At 37.7% G+C, this 22,365-nt stretch overlaps 1 protein-coding gene across 1 annotated transcript in view; it reads left to right on the top strand.

Annotated features, from left to right (window-relative positions):
* galns (galactosamine (N-acetyl)-6-sulfatase) overlaps positions 1-22,365 on the top strand; it is a 41,539-nt gene that overhangs the window by 12,394 nt on the left and 6,780 nt on the right. The window contains exons 10-12 of the mRNA XM_016540908.1: positions 2,899-3,035; positions 3,464-3,566; positions 10,582-10,703. Coding sequence (XP_016396394.1) covers positions 2,899-3,035; positions 3,464-3,566; positions 10,582-10,703 — 362 coding nt within the window. The remainder of the gene's footprint in view (positions 1-2,898; positions 3,036-3,463; positions 3,567-10,581; positions 10,704-22,365) is intronic.

Here is a 22,365-nt window from a genome sequence, read left to right as displayed (position 1 = left end):
CCCCCCCCCCCCCCGGTAACTACTGTTATACTAAGGATGGAACTGTGTACACTATTAGACCCAACAGCAAATACTTAACTCTAAAGACGATCCATTGCATTCAGAAACATCTGAATGAAGCACAACTCAGGGTCTCGAGATTATTTTTAACCTGGCATGTCTTAAAAAAACATGTAGGAACCACATTATGTATATATCACCACAAAGTCGTTATAACAAATTTTTTTTAAGCCCTGAGTTTCCAAGTTGGGGGCTGGTCAGCGAGTAAAAAATGGCAGATGCAATAAATGCAGCATTTGTTATAGTGGTACATTTGTTAAAAAGAATGAAATTATAATGTTTTTTCATTGCATATTCTTTATATTCAGCCTTTTGCAGATGTAGAGTTAAAAGATCTTGTTGGATTTTATATAGAAAATCTTGCTCAGACCGAAGTTATTTGAACTCCCTTAACTTTCTAATTGATTTCCAAACTCATAAATTTGAACTTCCTCAGAATCTGAGTTTCACAAGTTGACAGTGCCTATTCATTTTAAGTAAATGACATTTAAATATTAAATTGTTTTTATTCAAGTAAAACTTTCTCGTACATGAATAGACTTAATAGTCAAGAAAATCCCACAAAATAATAAATGAAAAAAAAAAAAATATATATATATAAATGAATTGCCTAACCTGCAGCATATTGTTAAGAAGATATTAACAAAAGTGGTTTGAGACTCTGCATCAGAGATTATGAACATGTCTGTGCTTGGCGCACCTACGGTTCACTTCACCTATGGAGTGACGTGAATATAAAAATAAAGAGGTGGGGGCGTCACAGTTAACGTGGCCGTCCCAATCTCTCCTGTTGTGTTTATCAGCTCAGAGACACATAGACTGAGTGCATTAGGCAGGGTTTGCAGGTCTGTCTGCTCCGATAACTAGCATCAGCCAAAGACACAGAGACGCAGACAGCTAGAAGAAGAGAAGGAGGAGGAAATGAATTGGAGATAAAGAAATATTCGTTTCCCTTTTTACTTGTCCCATGTTTTTTGTGTGTGCTGCTGGATAAGAGCAGCTGGTGGTAGCGGCTAGTTACCTTTATTAATTGTTCCCTTTGATTTCTCCTTTTCCTGTGTGTATAAGTATGTATGTACGTACGTCTGTGTGTGTGAAGCCTGAGAGTGAAGATAATGGAATGTACTGGCTGTCTGGCAGTGGTGAAGGGAATTCTGGGAGGCTGAAGTAGGCGACGTGTGTGTGTGTGTGTGTGTGTGTGTGAGTGCGTGGCAGAGCCAGCTGCTCCGTGCTGATAGCGCTATCTGATTGTGAGCGTGCCATCTCCCTCAAAGGGCCGCTCAGGAGAGAATAGAATGGAAGATCAAGGATGACAGCGAAAAAATGGCGTTTTATCGGAAAATAGTTCAAAGTTTATAAATAAAATAAAGCTTTTTTTTTGCAGCAGGACTGGGGAGGACAGATAAAGCAGCAGTTCCGGCCTCTGTCCCAACTCTCCTTTCTCTCTGCCTTTCTCTTCATTTATAGAGATGTTAGTGTGGTTTATAATAAACCTGCGAGTACAGATTAGAGCGGGAACTGAAGAAAGGCGTCATCGTGGCTCTGCTCTTCTAAACTGGCCTCCCTGCCAGTGCTTGCGTTCTGTGCCGTCTTGACAAGGTTCACGCATGAAGAAGTTGATTTTGTGTGCGTGTGTTTGCGTATAACTGCGGGTTGCAGCATGGGTTGATGTATCACAGCTTAAACAGTCTTGAGAATCTAGACTAGTGACATATCAGCCAATATTAGGATTATTAATTATCATTTATGATGGATAATTGTGCTTGCCTATCCAATTAACTATATAAAGCCTACTGTATCATATTTGATGCGTAAATTTCTAAGGCCTCTAAATTGTAGACATGATCAAAACTTTGCTGAAAAACCTGTTGTATGCTTTATTTTGACTGATAGTTTATACTTTTTTATGCAATTAAAAGGACTTTTAGTTTCTTTCTAAAAACATCCCCCTTCAGGTCGTGGTACACGTGTCTTTGAAATTTTTAATGATTTTTATAAAGTAAACATAACAATAACATAATATTTTTAGTACTATTTCAAGATAAACACTTACTGGACTGAAACAACTTGATTTTCCATATATTTTTTATTATTATTATTATTTTTTTTTAGAAAAATCATTTTAAATTGATACATTAAGCTTTTGAGGAATGTTTATTATTACATCTCTGTTATGATTGTATGCATTGCTTTATATGTTTTGCTCCCCACAATAAAAAGTACAGAACTTTGTTCATAAAACAAAGCTTTTAAATTTCATCTTACAAAGACATATATAGAGATCTAGAGTGACAACTGATCTTTAGATGCCTTTTATTCAAAATAGTCTGGTATTGTATAGTTATAATGATATCATTGAGATACGTTCTCAGATTAAGCTATCAGAAATTCATCATATCTTTTGGCCATATAAATATCAGCAACTGCACCAAAATGCATATTTTTGCATTTTGCAAGTTTGGACCTCTGAAAAAAAAAATGTGTGTTTTTTTTTTTTTAATGAACTCCATATTCTATATACAAGGTTAAGAGACAAATTAGTTAATTTTCAACCAGTTTTTAATGTTCCAATGCCGGAAGTGTATGTAAATGAACAATATGTACTCTTTCTCCTTGCACCCAGATCTCCCAGTTTATAGAAAAAAAAAATACTGTAACTCAGATGGTTTTCCATTAAACCCAAGCCAAAATTAAGCCTTAAAATAGTTAAGGGACATGTATGATATAGAAATGGAAAATTTACCAACTTGACCAAATCATTTGTTATCATTCAATAACAATTTATTATTCCTCCCAAACCAAGAGTTCTGTGTGTGATACTAGTGCTTTATTCCTCAGGTGAGTTATCAGTTGGCCAGTGTGATGGATCTCTTCAGCACAAGTCTTTCTGTGGCTGGTGTTCTTCCCCCTGATGACCGTGTCATTGATGGTCTCGATTTAAGTCCTGTCCTCTTTAACAACTCACTGCTCGACAGGTAACCACCTCAAAGCAAGCGTGACTTTCATTCACATTTGATTTTTATTATTGTGGGTGGGTTGGTGGTCAGTCGAGACTGATTCCTAAAATATCTCTTGCCAGAATGTCCTCTGTTGTTTAATGCCCTTATACTGCAAATATGATGTGGCCATTACTGTCTCAGTCCAGCTCCAAAGATGATTAGACTGACCATTACTTTGCTGCTAGCATATAGTTTCTGTAGGTGTTCTTCTGGGTAAAAGAGTGATTTTGAGGGAAGTTAAGGTCTCCTGTTAAAGCCACTACCTGGAGGCTTTGAGAAAGGGACCATCCTTTTGCAAAAGGTGTTTTACTTGAACACATTGTCAAAATGGGATGAGACATGGTGTGCAGCATTGGCAACTGGAATGACTTATCATCACAAGATTCCCATTTCATACCCAACAGACCCATCTTCTATTATCGTGGCAACCAGATGATGGCAGTGCGGATCGGGCAATACAAGGTGCACTATTGGACTTGGAGCAACTCATGGGAGGAATTCAACACGGTGAGTGATTGCAAATTTTCAGTTTCTATTTCAGTTTCAAAATGACCTTTTTTATGATAAAGATTTTGGTCATATTGACCACCTCTAAGTAGTTTAAACAGTCACATAGTGCTTTAATCCCCCACTGAGCAAGACAGAGTTGACAGTGGCAGGGAATGAAAAACTAGCCAGAGAAAAAAAACATCACTAATATTGTTGCTCATAGTTAGGGTTAAAGGTTAAGGATGCACCAATTTTGGCTAATACCAATAAGAACATTATTTTAATGTAATGGCCAATAACCAGTAAATTGTGTATATTTAAATTTGATACAGATTTGTCTAAATAAATTAAAACGCCAAGAATAAAAACACTTAAAATCAATAACTTTAAGTGCTAGAATTGAATTTAGGCATCACAACATTACAGTTTTTAATATAAAAAATTGATGTTTTCAGAATTGCTGAAGACTACATTTAACAGCATGATTAAATTATTGGTGTTTTTAAAAATGAATTGGCAATGAGCATTATATTATTGTAAAAGTAATAAAAATATAGCAGAAGTAACCATGCACAGTTAAAGGGATAGTTTACCCCAAAATGAAATTTTTCATAAATTACTCCTACTCACCCTGTATATGGTGTATGATTGTATGACACTTTTTCTTCTGTGAAACTTTTTTTTTTCTCTATACAATGGAAGTCAGTGGTAACATTCTTCCAAATATCTGCTTATATATTTCACAAAAGAAAGTCAGTCATACAGGTTTGGAACGACATAAGGATGCATAAATGATGATATAATTTACATTTTTGGGTGGACTATCCTTTTAGATATCTAATGTATCATGTATCAACCAATACAGTAAATTACAAAATCTTTAATATTGCCCAAATATCAGATATTGTACAGATATATATCTATAAGGGATTTTTAAAACCTCATCTGGTGCTGTTTGTACTATAGATGTGAATGACGCCTTATATAATTTGTCTGGCTTTTCAGTTGATTGATCAACATTTAAGCGGGCAAAAATATCCCATTGATTTACAATGAAATACTTTTTGACTTGCAACCACCTAAAGCCTATCCAAAACACCCCAGCAACCACTCAAACACCTTAGCATCATGGTGGCAGCATTTGTACAACCATTCACATTTTCTTTGAAAAAATGTTATAATCTAGATATTGTCTCATGTTCCCCTGATGTCTTGCCTCTTGATGCAGTAATTGCATTCCAAAATGCACATTAGCACGTTAATGTTATCTGAAAAAAACAATGCCTTATCAAATAGACTTGAAGATCAGGCAGTAATGAATATTAATGGAGCTAATGGAGCGGGACCACTTCTGCAAACACGCTTCATCTATTAGCGCGCTATTCCAGCAGCATCCCTCATGCTGTGAGTTGCGTTCTGTCAAGCCCTCGGGGACACGTCTGTCTGTCTCTCATACCCATTACACACACTCCGTTTCTCATTAAAATCACACAACACACAACCCCTGTCCACCGTCAGTCTGGGCCACGGGCTTCTTCTCCGAACGCGAGGGTTTGTTTTATGCCCCATCGGTTGCTTAAATTGCTCTCTCCTGGATGGCCGCTGAATCAATAGCAGCCCCCTTTATCAGCTCATGTGAACTGGAGTGTAACTTCACAAATAATGGTGGCTGATTGCTTGTGAACTGCCAATCGATTGTTTGAGCTCGCCTCTCACGCCGAGGACGGAGAGGATTGGAAGCTGGAGTCTAGTCCTCATGGTTAATGTGTTTTCGGGAGGTTTCACCTGCTGCTGTAGAGTTACACACATATTCAGATGCATTTTTGGCACATCAATTTACCCATCATTTTTAAGCTCACAGCACTGAAATTGATTTGAATGATTGTGGGTGACATCAGAGATTAGGCGATCAACTTTTTGCACAGATTTAGGCAGTGATCCATACTGCACTACTCTGAAAACAAGGCTTTTTCACCCTTTGGTTTGTTTCCTGTTAAACTCGGTTGAAATGATGGCTTAATAGTATCGGTCACTTGGGTGAATTCCTCTTGAAACCTGTGCGGATCAGCGAGGTGTGAAATGAGCAATTTCACAGTGTAAGTGCTTTGCATCCGATGATCCTCTGCGCCACACTTTTGAGCAACAATATGAAGATACCTGAGAATTCTTCTCTTAAATTACACCTTTCACCAGTTTCACTGTTGTTAACCATTAGAAATCTGAGCTTTGATTGACGGCTGGGCTTTGGGAGGAACTGTTGTTTTTTTGGCAGTCAAGGGTCATTGTTTTACATGGTTTGAAGTCACATTTATTTATATAGTACTTTATACAATGCAGATTTCAAATGCAGTTTCAGAGCTTCACATTAATAAACAGGAAAATAATATTAAAGTTGAACAATTCATCAATTATGAAAGTAATTTAATTGCAGCAGTAAAACAGCTCAACAGAAGACAATAGTATCATTATTTGCTCAATCCAATTCAGTGTTGTTTCATGTACTACATTGAGTACATGCAGTGTACTATGAATATTGTTGGCCCTTTGACAAACTGCTTTTCCTCTTTTATAAGTTGCTTTGGATAAAAGCATCTGCTAAATGCATAAATGCAAATTCAATTCAATAACTGTGTCAATGTTGCAAAGTTCATCAATTATGAAACAAGTACAATTCAGCTGTAAGCAGCTTTTAGAAGACAATAGTGTCATTATTCAGCTGAAGCCAGTTCAATATTGATTAAATTCAGTTTAATAACTGTGTCAGTGTTGCAAAGTTAGTGTTATTATCCAGCTCAATCCATTTCAAATTTTGTTCTCAAGCGATAGTGTCTGTGCAGTTAAATTGATAATATTACTGAATATTAATTGTGTTTTTAACACCAACTGTGCAAGCCAAAGGTGACAGTGGAAAGTAATCGAAACTTCATCAGTTGACATTAGCGGAAAAAAAAAAAAGAAAACTTGGGTGAAACCAGGCTTATAGGGATAGTTCACCATCAGTTGTTCCTCATTGACTTGCATAGTGTTTTATTTTTCTTTCCATACTATGGAAGTCAATGGGGACCAGCAACTGAACACTTGAAGTGTTGAACAACAAACTTAAAGCAACATACCAGTGTTTCTTACAGGATTTTGTTTTTGTAACTGCACAGAAAGAATCCCCAAAACTAAAATTTGTGCCTAACAATGTGCTGAACGATAATCCATACTATTTGTTTTGTTTAATTTAAAACGCCATTTATTACTCTGTTTATTACATTTTGGGATATGTATTTTTAAGCACACATATGATTAACTAGTTATAATAAGACTGATTTTCGTTTTACTAACCTCACATATGTGCATTTTTAATATTGCATTGCAGTGCATTGCATAACATTTGCACTTCTTTCATCCTTACAAGACATACATAAATGTAATGTCAAATTACGTTACATTACATTACATTGTATTGTTTGTTAGTGCCCAGTCAAGTACCCTAGTCAACAAAATTCACAAAAACACTTGGCTAATATGTTTAGGAAATATCACACAATCAAAAGTGTGACAGCATAATTGGTAGTAGAACAAATGTTGTTAATAACAGTTCAGTAAACAAGATGTTAATATTGATTGCCAGCACCAACAAAACTAATTCTAAAGAAGCCAAAGCATCACTTTTTGTGTGGGACAGAGTTTGTGAGTTGCACAATTTCATCCATTTCCATGATTCTTTACTCTGAGATTTCTGTTTCCCTTTTTTTTTTTTTCTCATTGAATATCCGGTCTCACTTGGAAATTCACATTACGGAAGTTAAATTGGTTGTGAATGCCATTTCATGCTGACTTTAATCCAGAATATTTTTAAGGTTTTTTTTGAGCATCAACAAATCCAAGTTATTTGATGTTCGTGCACATTTTTCACAGGTGATCCACTTGCCCGCCTTGCTGTTTCTTTCACCATGCTAACCTGCTCTCGTTTTTCAGCGGCACAGAGCCGCCCGCACTGCATTATTAATAGAGAAACGCTGTTGCCTTTGCTCCTTGGGCACAGGCTGAAGCACTCTCTCCAAACCTTGTGGGATTTGGACTGTTTCATGCCTGTAAGATTAGTGCACACAGACTGCTTCAAAAGACAGAGAGCAAGTTGCAGGCCAGATCATAGGGGACCGTGTGCTGCCATGAAGCGTGTGTGTGTGTGTGCCACAGCTTGCTACCCAGTCCCTGGGTGACACAACACAGTCTTTTATGTATTCACAATCGCCTTAGAAATGACCCCCCAAACATATGCTCTTGTGAAGAACACCAAAATATTAAAACAATGCTAATTTGGAAGGAACCTGTCTTACTTCCCAGTTCCCCCACGGCACAACACACACAAATAAACCCCTGCAGTCTTTCTGGCAGACAGGATTCACAATAGCCTCTAGCTACTAAAAAACACACACACATATACCCCAACTCTTCTGTAATCTTATTTGTTGTGCTTGTTAAGGCTTTGATGAATTTAATGATGGTTTGTAGAAGTTATAGCAACTAGTAGACTAATCAGTCAGTTCTGCCACTAGTTGATGCTTTGGGACTGTGTCTTCTTGTGGATCATGTGACTTCAGTTCTGCTTGTTCTGTATGAAGATTTTTTGAACCTGTCAATTTATATATTTTTATTCCTTATTTACTTGTTCTATTTTTTATTATCTGTGTTTTTTGTTCTGTCACTGTCATTCTGTTACACTGTGGAAGCTTCTGTCACGAAAACGAATTCCTCGTATGTGTAAACATACCTGGCAATAAAGCTCATTCTGATTCTGATTCTGAGATAGCCACAGATCTATTGATAAATAATCATAAATTTAAATCGGGTGAGCAAATCACAAGAGCAAGTGTCTTTTTTCCTCAGCACATCGGTCTATACAGTTATTTTAAGTGTAACCTCACTACATTTTACCTGAATAGATGAATGCAGATAATGAAAATGCATTTGCATTTACACTACATTTATTAAATGTGGTCAGAATTAATCACAGACCACCTCTAAAGGTGGTGGCAGAAAGTCCATTTCACACTTTCAGGTGCCTTTCAAAAGCAAATCAGGCACTGGTAAAAAAGCTATGGTTTAGGGTAATAATTTAGTGTCAAATCAGACATATTTCAGAAACATACTTGCGAACTCAGTTGATATGTTTTTCTGATGAAAGACAAAAATATTTCTGAAAGCCAAAATAGTAAATGTCATGAATGAATATTTACTGAGGAATTCGCTAGTTTATTGAGGGGGTAAAAAATAAAATTTTCTTCTGAGATTTAATGCCAAATTAAAGGGGGAATTTGTTTTTTGACCACTGGAAATGGGTAAAATACAACAATTTGGTCGCACTGAGGTCCCCATATTTCTGGGATTGAACCATATAGGGCTTTAAAAATTAAGATTGCAAAAGAAAAGTAGTTTGAAAACCAGACTTTAAAAGGATAACAAGATATCTTGAACACTTCTTGAGTGACAGTCACGCAAACTTTGGACAAATAATATTTTTGGCACTCAGGTACAGTATGTGCTATGCAATTGTTTTGATAGAGGGAAACAATATATAATTCTAGTTTCAGCATTATTTGTTCTTGAGACATTACTCTTTAAATGAAAAAATTTATCAACATATGAAAAGTGACCCGTATTTAATTTTGGACCACTGAAAACAGTTTACTCATGAATTTCTCATTCACATTGAATTTCTGGAAAAGAACCATGCAGGGCCTTAAAGATACCTGAAGAAAAGTTGGTTGAGAACCAAAATCTAAAAGGATATTAAAATATCTTTAATACTTCTTGAGTTACAGGCATGCAAACTTGAAGGGAAAAAAATTTAACCTTCACAATTGGCACATAATGCAATGATCCACCAATCTATGTATGTATATATATATATATATATATATATATAAATTATGATTGTCATCTTTCTAAAGTAATTTTCCCCTCATAATTTGGCTTTAAATTTCAAGTGAAAATTTCATTTGGACTCTCTCTACAAAATAGTGGATTGCTTACCCAGTCAACAATTTGATCTCACAATGATGTCACCATGAGCTCACACGATTCTCATGGTGTGGTCACAATGTGTGTGTCACAGTGAGCTAAAAGTGTAACCACACAGCGCACTCACTGTGTGCTCATACTATGCTCCCAATGTGCAATGATTTCACCTATTCCTCACACCGTGAGGATCACAGTATGAGGATCGTGTGAACTCACAACGATTTCACTTATTACTCACACCGTGAGGATCACAGTATGAGGATCGTGTGAACTCGCAATGATTTCACCTATTACTCACACCGTGAGGATTACAGTATGAGGATCGTGTGAACTCACAACGATTTCACTTATTACTCACACCGTGAGGATCACAGTATGAGGATCGTGTGAACTCACAATGATTTCATATAGTACTCACACCGTGAGGATCACAGTATGAGGATCATGTGAACTCACAATGATTTCACCTATTACTCACACCGTGAGGATCACAGTATGAGGATCGTGTGATGTCACTGTGATCATCGCATGATCTCACGTGTTGACTGGGTAGTAAATAAACAAAATCAAAATTTTTAGCTGCAGACCTTTGGTTGAGTTGACACTGAATGACCCCTCAATGAAATTCATGCAATTTGTATGTTACTTCAAAATAGTTTATTTAATCAGAATGCACTTACTTTGAATAGTTGTTAAAGGAGAAAATGTTTTTGCTCCCACAAGGTGTAGTTACATCTACCAGCAGGGACTAACTGGACCATGCTAACCAGCCAAACATTGACCCATTCTCATATTAGTAGTAATTTACACAACAACATACAGCATTCATTTACAAAACATTGACTCTAGGAGTGTTTGGAATGGTCGCCTAGTAATGTTACACATCAATCTCATCCTCTTAATTGAATTTGTTTTAGTCTAGGTCAGTTTCAGCTGTTTATTCATCTCTAGTAAGTCGTGAGTTCAGTCAGGTGGTTGTTTAAGGAGGAAGATCAATGTTCTCACATTGTTTTCCAAACAGGGTATAAACTTCTGTCCTGGTCAGGAGGTTCCTGGTGTTACCACACACACGCAAGAGGAACACACCATGCAACCACTCATCTTCCACCTGGGACAGGACCCTGGGGAGAGATACCCAATCAGGTAAGGGGTTAATAATTGGACACCAGATGTCAAGAACCACACTATTCAATATGAATTCAGTACCATAAACAATTCTGTTTTTATGTCAAATAGCCACTGTGAAGAAAAAAAAAATTATGCATCACAGTTCTTTCTCTGATTCTGAAAAAAATTAATTTAACTTCAATTTTATTCATAATAAGCAATATAAAACATTACAGATACAGGTAAGTGCCATGTGGTATGCAAAAATGGTTAAATTACATTGAAATATTTTGGTATCATGACTAACATGCAAATTGTTGCCCTCTTCTTGCTGTCAATTCCAAACCGAGAACCCTTGAGCAAATATCAAGCTTCTACATCCTTTGAAAAGGGCATGTTTTGTGCAAAGATTTGTGCCTTTATGCCAGTAAACTGAGAGGCAGTGAAGCATCGAGAATCGTTTAGTTATTGCATTGTTATTCCCTAAATTGAAAACAAATGGAATTCTTAGTTGCCTAGAGATGTTAATTGTCTTTCAAGTTCTTTCTAGCCCAGGTCTGCACTTGATTTTCTGTAGGAAATTAAATTAGCTTTCCACTTTATTATTCTAATCCTATTGTAGTGCACAGGTGTATTGATAGAGGCCGTATCCTCGCACCATAAACCTTATTGCTGGCGAATTGTATAAACAAGAACAAAACCACTGATTCCACTGAATCAGCCATCCGATTCAAACTGTAATGAAGCATTGAAACTACATGGACACGAAGCTAGAATGAGTCCACGGTCTGTGACATGTTCGTCCATCTCGGCTCTGCACAGCTCTGTGTACATCAGGAGGGACGAGGTTCTGGATATTTGGAGTCGATAATGAGGCACAGCTGCTGATTGATCGTGCAGTCTGTAGAGGGTTTATCAAATGCGACTCTTTGTGAGCTGAAGATGACTATCTGTATTCATCGGCTGTTGACTAGAAGTTAAAATGGCAAGATAGAATAGTTATGATGGAAACACAAAAGACATCAACTCTCTAGGGAAAACACAGACTGATCAGATTTAAATGTATGTGAGGAACATCAAACTGATTGGTGGGTCGGCAATTGTTCAATGGCATTTCCAAGGCAAAGTTATTATAGTTAAGTAAACTGAAACAAAGATCTAAAACTAATTCCAAAAAATTACCTAGAAAAACTAAATAAAAGCTTTTTTTTCTTTCTTTTCTTTTTCCCTTTGTTTTTAATACTTGGGTCTAGAGTTAATGGCGTGTCCAGATGGGTGGCATGGAGTGGACCGATCCACTCCTAAAATTTAATTGGCCACCTTAGGTAGCGATAACAGGGATAACAGTGACTGTTTGAGAGCTACCGAGCTTGATTTTTTAGTCAATGTGTATTCTTAAACTGTAGTGTTTGTCGACATCAGCAGTGTCTCATTAATGAGACTACGCTTTATCCTATGAAATCTGCAGGGTTGTAATTATTCATGGCATTGTGTGACCTTTTCCTTTGAATTTTGAGTTTATAACACAAATGCCATCCATTCTTACTGTAAATGTGTTAGCAGACTTCTTATATCAAACTTTGTGAATCAAATCAGATTCAGTTTCAAAATTGTGAAAAAAGTATATTAATTTACAAATGATTTGTATATGCATAATGTATTGTGAGCTTACAAAAGCTAAAAATACCCCATAAATAAGCCCTGTAATTGTGTTTCCAATTGGGGAATTCAGACAAATTGCAATAATATATTTATTATTATTATTTACTGATATTTATTGTAATTTCACTATTGTAACCTATTTATTGTGTCTTTATTATGTAAAGTATTGAGAACAGAGTTTTCATTTACAACATCAGCATGTTTTTTCTGCGCTGACATGACCTGCCTTTATTTTGATTTGTTGCTGTTTATTTCTTCAGTAAGATTAGCCTTTGCCCCCTCAAGCCATCTTTCCCACTCTCATTCTTTATCTTTCTGTCTTCATCTGTCCTCATCCTTCTCTCTGTCTCTGTCTTTTTCTCTCTGTCCAGTGCGCACACCCACACACACACATATTGCTGTCTCTGTCTTTGTCATTCACTGAATGTTTTGGGGGGGGCCTACTTTAAAGATCAGAGAGAGCTGCGAATCCATTGCTTTCAACAGAGATGCTGCATTGCAAGACACACAGAGGAAAGTCGCAAGGGTTTCTAAAAGTGATGCTTCACATGTGACAAAAAAATATATATATTTTTTACTTTTGCTGCATTGCACTCTGAGGTGCTTCAGATTGGTGGGTCCAGCTTTCAGAAATCAAATTCTCTCTTCTCCCTTGATTTCAAATTGACCCGGATTCAAATTTTTCCACACCTGCCAAACACGACTTACACATTTACTCCTTCATTGTATGTCGACAAGCACTGCAAAATTAAATATTTTCAAACTCAATTTGATGATTTGATGAACAACAAATCAACTAATCTGTCTTAAGGAAGCCCTGTGTGATTAGGTTGCTTTTGGGTTTGTGTTCAGACTGCATGACTCTCAAGCACTTGGAAAAAAATGACATTATATAACACAATAATTATAATAGAATGGAATAGAATAGGAATAAAATGTCATTTAGTTCACCTGTGTAATTGCTTCATATTAAATAGTAAACGTAATCGTAACCTTTGTAATGTGTTTCGATATCGAAGGTGTGGCTTCACAACAACTCTGTGACTGTTCTTGAATGGCCCAGCCAGAGCCCTGACTTAAACCCAGTTGAGCATCTCTGGAGAGACCTAAAAATGGCTGTCCACCAACGTTTACCATCCAACCTGACAGAACTGGAGAGGATCTGCAAGGAGGAATGGTGTGAATCCAAATCCAGGTGTGAAAAACTTGTTGCATCTTTCCCAAAAAGACTCATGGCTGTATTAGATCAAAAGGGTGCTTCTACTAAATACTGAGCAAAGGGTCTGAATACTTAGGACCATGTGATATTTCAGTTTTTCTTTTTTAATAAATCTGCAAAAATGTCAACAATTCTGTGTTTTTCTGTCAATATTGGGTGCTGTGTGTACATTAATGAGGAAAAAAAATTAACTTAAATGATTTTAGCAAATGGCTGCAATATAACAAAGAGTGAAAAATTTAAGGGGGTCTGAATACTTTCCGTACCCACTGTATATATGTGACCCTGGACCACAAAACCAGTCATAAGGGTCAAATTTTTGAAATTGAGATTTATACATTTATACATGAATAAATAAGCTTTCCATTGGTGTATGTTAGGATAGGACAATATTTGGCTGAGATACAACTATTTGAAAATCTGGAATCTGAGGGTGCAAAAAATCAAAATACTGAGAAAATCGCCTTTAAAGTTGTCCCAATGAAGTTCTTAGCAATGCATATTACTAATCAAAAATTAAGTTTTGATATATTTACGTTAGGAAATTTACAAAACATCTTCATGGAACATGATCTTTACTTAATATCCTAATGATTTTTGGCATAAAAGAAAAATCAATAATTTTGACCAATGCAATGTTTTTTTTGGCTATTGCTAAAAATATACCCAAGCGACTTAGGACTGGTTTTGTGGTCCAGGGTCACAAATGTCTTTCATGATGCCTATTTTTCACTCTCTTTCTCGTTAAATAGTAGTAGATTCTCTTCCGTCTCGCTGTTGTTGTTGTTTTTTTATATCCCTCCACTTTCTTGAAGAGAGACAGAGTAATTAATGTTGTTTTTGATCTTCTGCCTCTTCTCTGCTCTGCTGGTTTCAAGCACTTAACTGTGAAAAAAGAAAGATTCATCCCAAAAAAAAGAAAAGAAATCAATAGCTGTGTTGAGCGCTGGAAAGGAGAGAGCTGTTAGTTTGACCATCTTCATCCTTCTTATCTTTCCAGTTTACAGTGAATGTTTTCGAATAGGTCAGAACGGTCCAGATCCAAACACCAACCCCCCCCATTCTTTCACTCGTCCCTCGTCCCCTGTGAATCCGTGTCAGGCTGCTGACCGTCTGCTCTTCTGTGCACCCAGCTGGAGCGGTCGGCACTCATTAATCTCTGTCTACACCTAAAGAGCCGCTTAAGATGATGTAGAGCCTGTCTATGCACATACCTCCAGTCCAGCGGCAGACTGACAGCACAGCCCCATGTCCCCACTGTCCCCAAACAAGCCTCACACTACACACTTAGTATAATCGAAGAAACGGGATAATCCAATTAATTAAATTAAATGTATTTCATCTCATTTGATTTTTTTTTATTTGGAATTTGATAGATACAAAACCAAAAGACACAGTGAACTATTTTTAAAGGTAAACTACCTGTTTTGTCCACCTCAAAAAAGTTTTACATTTAAAGAAAAATTAATTTTGAATGTGCTTTTTCTGTGCTTTTGAAAAACAGGAGCATCAGATGAAGACATATCAGTATCTTAGAAAAGCTGTTTTTCTCTACATCAGGTTTTCCATCATGTTGAGATCAAATGACTAGCTGTCTAAAAATCTAAACTCCTGTAAGCTGAAACAAAGAAAGTATGAGAATTTATCATGTGTTTTTTATGCAGCTACATGTTGTGTAAGAATTCTCGATTTTATGGTTAGAATTGTCAGCTTTTATATTTATACATTATCCAAGTGTTATTTGTCGAAGTTTGGTATATATTTTTAAATCATTTTAAAGCGTAATTTTTGCTGTAATGCTTAAAGCCATAAACTTTTAGACTCTGGATGTTTTGTAGTCTTACTCCTTTTTTGTGTGGTTGTTCAGTATTATGGCTGATATGTAGATTTCAATCAACACAATTACAAAAAAAAAAAAAAGTGCTCTTCATTAGGGCCTGTTCCTAATGCTCCTGTGGTCTGTCAGTTTTGGGGGAAAAAAAGTTTTTCTTGACATCAGTCAAAAATAAAAGATTACAAAGGCATAAATTTAGAATAACATGCATCCATGAATCATGCAAATTAACATCCCAGAACGTGAATATAGTTCATTTGGATTTCACATTGATCTTAAATAAATTTAGCAGATTTTCCTGCACAATCAGCGTATGAAATGGTGATTCCTTGGATGTTTAGCTATCAGTGGCAGCGCTGTCCTGCCTGGAAAGAAAACACTAACCAAGCTAACAGTCCAAGGAAATCATTCGGTCTACACAACCCTTGCCATGCTTACCCCCGTCTCACGTCCTGCCCTGCCTAGCTGCCTTATCCCAGCCGAGAGCACTTAAGTCCCATCCTGCCTGGGGCTAATGTAGCAGGCAACTCGGGCCTCATCTGCTGCCGACAAGCACTTCAGCCCTTCAATCAATAGTGCTTGTAGAGCTGCTCAATTTCCACAGGGGGAATGGTGGAGGGGGGAGAAGCAGAGGTATTTGATTGTCTCTTCAGCTCAATTCCCTTGTCTAGCTCCAACTGTGTGTGGGGGACTTATTTTATTCATTCATTCAGTTATACTTGTTGGTGTTTTTACCATGTGAATACCGATTCGCTCTTGTTTCATTGTGTTCTCCGCATGCAGCATTGGAGAATGCTGTTTTGTGCGTGCGAGTGTGTGAATCACTAATCAGTCTGGTGACACACCTGAGCAATGCCCCGGCCCCCCGGGTGTCATGCATTATAAATCAAAAGACTGTATTTGCATGCATTGTTATTATTAATCATGCATCTACAGTTGTAGAAAGGAAACCGAGGTTCAGAAAAATGCTAATGAGCCGTGCTGACTCTGAATTTTCTATTGTTTGTCTGGACTCTAGGCATAAATAAACATCTTATGGTTAATTATTGATTAAGGACCCAGGGGCATAATACACAGGACATACAGTGAAGGCGGCATACGTTTAGCAGATCGAGTGCCGAAGCGCCCTGCCCCTTGGTTCGCATCTTCGCATCTATCATGAATAGAAGAACAAATGTTTCCTGTGTGTGTGATCTGAAGCCCTCTGAATTGATCTAGCATTTTACCCAAGAGGAGATGGGAATTAAAGTATTTTATTTTTGACACGCACAACACTCCCATCAAAAGCTCAAGGTTTTATCACAAAATCACACTCACTCAGTCTCCAAAAATTTTACAATGATGACTACCAGGGTGTGGGGGAATATTTGAACGAGAATGTCATCATTGAAATTTTAATGCAGAAATTTAGGCAGTGTAGAAATAAATTGAAAAATGTTTTGTTTCTTTCCCACACTCCCTCTAAACATCTCTTCTGGGAGTATGTGAGTGTAGATTGCTTTACAAATGCGCAGGTATTGTATTTACGAAAATGTAGGGGACCCGGCATTTCAGTTTATATTTTTACAGTGAGATTTACTTCTGTTTCCGTAAGTATTAGCATTAAATTGCAACATTATACATAATCATAAAACCCATTAAACAGTATACTTAAAGGAATTGTATTTTATAAATAATATAGTATACTCGGGAATTGTATGTAAAATTAGACATTAGTACTAATACAGCGAATACTGATTTACATTTTTGTGTTGAAAACTAGCATGCGCAAGTGAAATATGACCACACAAATGGGAATGTGCATAGATCTGTTTCATGCTTGAGAGCTGCTGAGTCATTTAGTCAAAGAAATGACTAGTAAATGAGTGTAAATGTCAGCATCATCATTTATGTCTAAATGATTGAAGTGTGTCAGGGAAAACATGAGCTCAATTTTGGAATCCAATAGGTCTGCAAGTTTATTTCAACCATTATTCCTGGTTGGTGCCTGCTGTAAATATTTGGTTGATGCTTCAACTAAGTTTAAAGGTGCAACAATCAAATATTTAGAAATGCGAGTCGTAACTTAATTCTCAATTACACTACAACTAGGTTAAAGGGATAGTTCACCCAAAACTCAAAATTCTGTCATTAACTACTCACCTATCATTAAAATAGTCCATGTGACATCAGTGGTTCAACCTTAATTTTATGAAGCTACGAGAATACTTTTTGTACATAAAGAAAACAAAAATAACGACATTATTTAACAATTTCTTCTCTTCTGTGTCAGTATCCGCCACGTGTTCATGATAGTACCACAACGCTCTTGTGAACGTTCGTCGAAGACTGATCCTGATAAGACCGATAAGTATATCAATTCCAAACTTGAAATGATGTGAAATTGGCAGACCTACAATTTCAGTAGAGTGCTGCAACAATGACACATTTTTTGTAGACAAACTCCGACTTTAGCATCACCCCGATTCCCTTGACTAAAACCCAATAGGATTTTTCCATTGGCTTTTGGGTGACCAAACCAAAGTTTATGATGTTCATCATGATATTTATTTTTCAATTGAACAACTTTTGGAGCCTAAATACAATTGCCTGTCTTCGGTCGCATGACTTCAATGTCACCACCATAGACCTTTAGTCAGGTTAGATGCCATATTGAATTGAATGTAAGGGAAAACGAAGCAGCGAGGGATAGACTTGCAGTCTTGACAATGGCATGCTCTGTACAAAGGTTGGACCTCTCAACTTTCAATCTGTTTTATGGAGTTTTTGTCTACTGAATGTTTTTTTTTTTCAGGATGATGTTTTGTCAGCTGAACAATCTGTATGTTGTTGTTAAACAGTGCAATCCATTGACCACGCTGTACTTCTATCCTCCACAACTTCGTTTTTAGTCCTGTCAAAAATTAAATGTACTAGCCCGACTAAGGTCTATCAAGCTTCAACAACAGGTTCAGGCTTTAAAAAACTTTTTTTTCCCTGAAAGCTTGAGTTAGAATAGTTTGCAGGAGTAACACAACAAGCCTGTGAAAGCAGACTAGTGAGTAGATAAGTTTATCTGTTCAGTGTGATGATGTTTAATTTCCCCAACAGCCTCTGCAGTCCCATTTCGCCGCTTCTTAGTGACCACCTTTTTTGAGACAAGTAAATGCTTTAAAAATCACAAAGGGGTATTGGTGATGTATTTTATGCCTTAAGCTGCATTCTACTTTTGTTGCTGCATGTCGCCACGGGCTGGCAATGAGGTTGCTAGTGGGCATTCTCAATACTGGTTGCCTTGACAGCGAATCAGGTTTCTTGCTGCAAAATACAAACATTTTGGAGGCAAAAGACTAAATATAATCTAAATCTAAATTAAATCTGTACATACAAACAAAAGTGAATGAGCGCCTACTTTCTTCTATTGCGTATGTTTATCTACGGCTGAGAGGAGAATGATAACATGAGTTCTACCGTCTTCTTTCCTATTGGCTGTCGCTCCCGAAAGTCGCTCTTCATTTGCATAAAGTTGAAGGATTCTGAACTTTGTCGCGTCGCTGGACACGCCCCATCCGGTCGCCAGTGGTCGCTGTCGGTCGCTGTTGTTCGTGTCACCAGGCAAAAGACTAAATATAATCTAAATCTAAATTAAATCTGTACATACAAACAAAAGTGAATGAGCGCCTACTTTCTTCTATTGCGTATGTTTATCTATGGCTGAGAGGAGAATGATAACATGAGCTCTCTTGCAATTGTGGAAACCACAGACCTTATTATCACCTTACTTTTAACCAAAAACCCATTGACTTTTGGACAATGGAACTGAAAAAAATGCTAAATTATTTTCTGGTTTTGGCCTCTATGGTGGTTATATTTCCAGTCAGTCATTGATCAGTTGTTGATGTTGGTCAACCACTTGATGAAACCTCTTAACTGCTGATGAAAAGTCTCTCAGAAGTGAAGTAATGTGTCTCTGTGTTTTGGGGAATGGGGTGAAGACTGTTGGTCCTGGCTGAGTGAGAGGGGAGCAGATGTTAGCGTGCGGCTCATACCCGATTCTCCCAGGGGAAGGTAGAAGTGTAGAGACCGGAGGTGTGAGTCGGACAGCGCCTAGTGTAATTACACTAATTGACACTTCACCCCACACGTACACACCCCCTCCCCGGGGGCCAATCAGAAGGCTGCCTTTGAGAGCAGGGGACAGGCCTGACACAGGTGCTGCCTGCCTTTGTATTACAGCTGTAATTGCAGCGGTGATATTTGTCTGTGTGTGTTTCTCGCACAGACACACATTCTCTGAAGCCCATTAAGCCTACAGGTCCTATTGAGAACAGCGTTCCTTTGAAACCATCAGGGTCCCTGTGCCCTACGGAGGGGTGCGGGATGCTGTCCAACATAAATAATGAGAGGACACATGACCGCTTCTCTGGAAATGGCAACCCTCAGGGACCTCTGCGTGTGTGTTTTATGATGGGATTGCCTGTCTGTCACATATTTTTCCATGCATTATGTTGTAATAACCATGCATGAGTGAATAATTAATTAAAACTATTTTATATTCAGTGCTAAGATGAGGCTGTTAAGACGGTTCTTAATTGAAGAAGATGATGCAGATGATGTTACTCGAGAGCAAATATCAGCTATTGTTTTGAAGCAGAATCATAACTGACTGTAAAATGTGTTTTTAACTGGGGTTTTTTTTGGGGGGGGGACATGTGTTAGTGTAATGTTATAGTACCATGGTTTTCTGTGAGCTATCTTGGAGTAACAGATAAACATCATGGTACAAGTATATGGTAATTGAGTGTGTCTCACAAAACCTGTCAAAAACATGTCAGGGTTGGTTTCACTATATTTTCTGCATTTTGCATTAAAGTGCCCCTATTATGGATTTTTGAAAATTATAATTTCATGCAGTGTGTAGCACAGCTCTAAGTGAATGAAAACATCATGCAAAGTTTGAAATCTGAAAGTGCACCATGTATAAAGTTATTGGGCCCTATTGTAACGATCTAAGCGCATGGTCTAAAGCGCACGGCGCAGGTGCACTTAGGGCGTGTCCGAATCCACTTTTGCTAGTTTAACGACGGGAAAAACGGCCGACGCGCCCGGCGCATGGTCTAAAAGATTGTCCCTATTCTCTTAATGAGTAATGGGTGTGTTTTGGGCATAACATGCAATAAACCAATCAGAGTCTCATCTCCCATTCCCTTTAAAGGGTTAGTTCACCCCAAAATGAAAATTATGTAATTAATTGCTCCAAACCCGTAAGACCTTCGTTCATCTTGGGAACACAAATTAAGATATTTTTGATGAAATCGGAGAGCTATCTGACCCTCCATAGACAGCAACTCAACTGAAATGTTCCCAGGTCCAGAAACATAGTAAATACATTGGTAAAACAGTCCATGTGACATCAGTGGCTCAACTTCAGTTTTGCGATGCTACGAGAATTTTTGCGCAAAAGAAAACAAAAATAACATAATTTACTCCATTTACTTTACTTTAAACCATTCTTCTCCCCCGAGTTCCGTCTTCCGCCATTTTAGAGAGTGTTACAATGCATACGCACGCTTTCCCCTGAACGTAAACAACGCGTATTAGGCACATTACATTCATGCGCGCGCTTTCCCCCCGAACGTAAACAATGCTGATTGCATCCAATACATTCTTGGGTACTCTCCAAAATGCCGGAAGATGTAACTCGGGGGAGAAGAATGGTTGAGTAAATTGTTATTTTTGTTTTCTTTGCGCAAAAAAAAGTATTCTCGTAGCATCGCAAAACTGAAGTTGAGCCACTGATGTCACATGGACTGTTTTACCGATGTCCTTACTACGTTTCTGGACCTGGGAACATTTCAGTTGCGTTGCTGTCTATGGAGGGTCAGATAGCTGTCTGATTTCATCAATAATATCTTAATTTGTGTTCCGAAGGTCTTACGGGTTTGTAACGACATGAGGGTGAATAATTAATTACATAATTTTCATTTTGGGGTGAACTAACCTTTAAGAGCCAGTTGCGCTCGCGCCATGGCGAATTTGCTATTTAAGGCTGATTTATACTCGATGCGTCCGCAAGTTCACTTGGGTGCGTGCGGCAAATATGACGTCACCGCAGTGTTGGCGGAAGTTCGCTTTGAGTGCGCGCAAACTCATTTCGCGCGGCGGTGTGCACGGCATTTTTTGTAACTTTCCGCGCAGCTCCGCATCCGAAGATGCACGAGTTCAGGGCGATTCTAGCCGAACATGCACGTCTGTGCCGGCATGTGAAACAGAAGCAGTTTAATATAAAGTTCAAACTCTGATTTTTGACGCTTTGACGGAAAACAATGCATAGTTTTTTTGCATAGTTTGTCCAAGGCTTTTTATTTGAAATACGTTTTATTTTTATTGTATAAAAATAGAATTAGAATTCATTTAGATACTATTTATACACTATTTGCTTAAAGTTGTCTTGTGTTTAATGCAAAATAAAGCCAATAGTTTAAGATTGTTTTAATCAGTTTGTACATAAAGAAATTATTAATTCATCCGCTCATTCATCACGCGAGAAATCTTATACCGGCAAATGACTTCTTCACACCGGTGATTCCCGATGGTTTTAGAGGACAGTTACTCCTCGTTGCCCCCTGTTGTTTCAAAGAATAGTACAACGGCGAACGCAACAAGTATAAAAGCCTCGTCCGTTTGGAAAGGTGAGCGCTCAGTCAGCGGAGGCTAGCGAAGCGGAGCCAGGATAAAGTATAAATCCAGGGGCAAGTTCAAGCTAAAACCCGTGCGCAACGTTTTGCTACGGTTTCCGATTTGAACGACATGTTTCCTGGAAACGGTGTGCAGCGGGGTTTGAGTTACGTTTTCTCTTGTTTGGTGGGTGTGTCAAACATGTCAGCCCAATCAGCAGCAACATGTATATAAACCACGCGGTATTAAATAGACAGCTGGCACAATGTAATTAACATCAAAATAAATTCACAAGAGCAAGTATATTGTTTGCACGTTTATTTACA

This window comes from Sinocyclocheilus rhinocerous, unplaced genomic scaffold, assembly GCF_001515625.1.
Source record: "Sinocyclocheilus rhinocerous isolate Xijiao unplaced genomic scaffold, SAMN03320098_v1.1 scaffold36, whole genome shotgun sequence".
Classification (NCBI taxonomy): Eukaryota; Metazoa; Chordata; class Actinopteri; order Cypriniformes; family Cyprinidae; genus Sinocyclocheilus; species Sinocyclocheilus rhinocerous.
The sequence above is the reverse complement of the archived record's forward strand: the minus strand, read 5'-3'. Positions and strand labels throughout refer to the sequence as shown.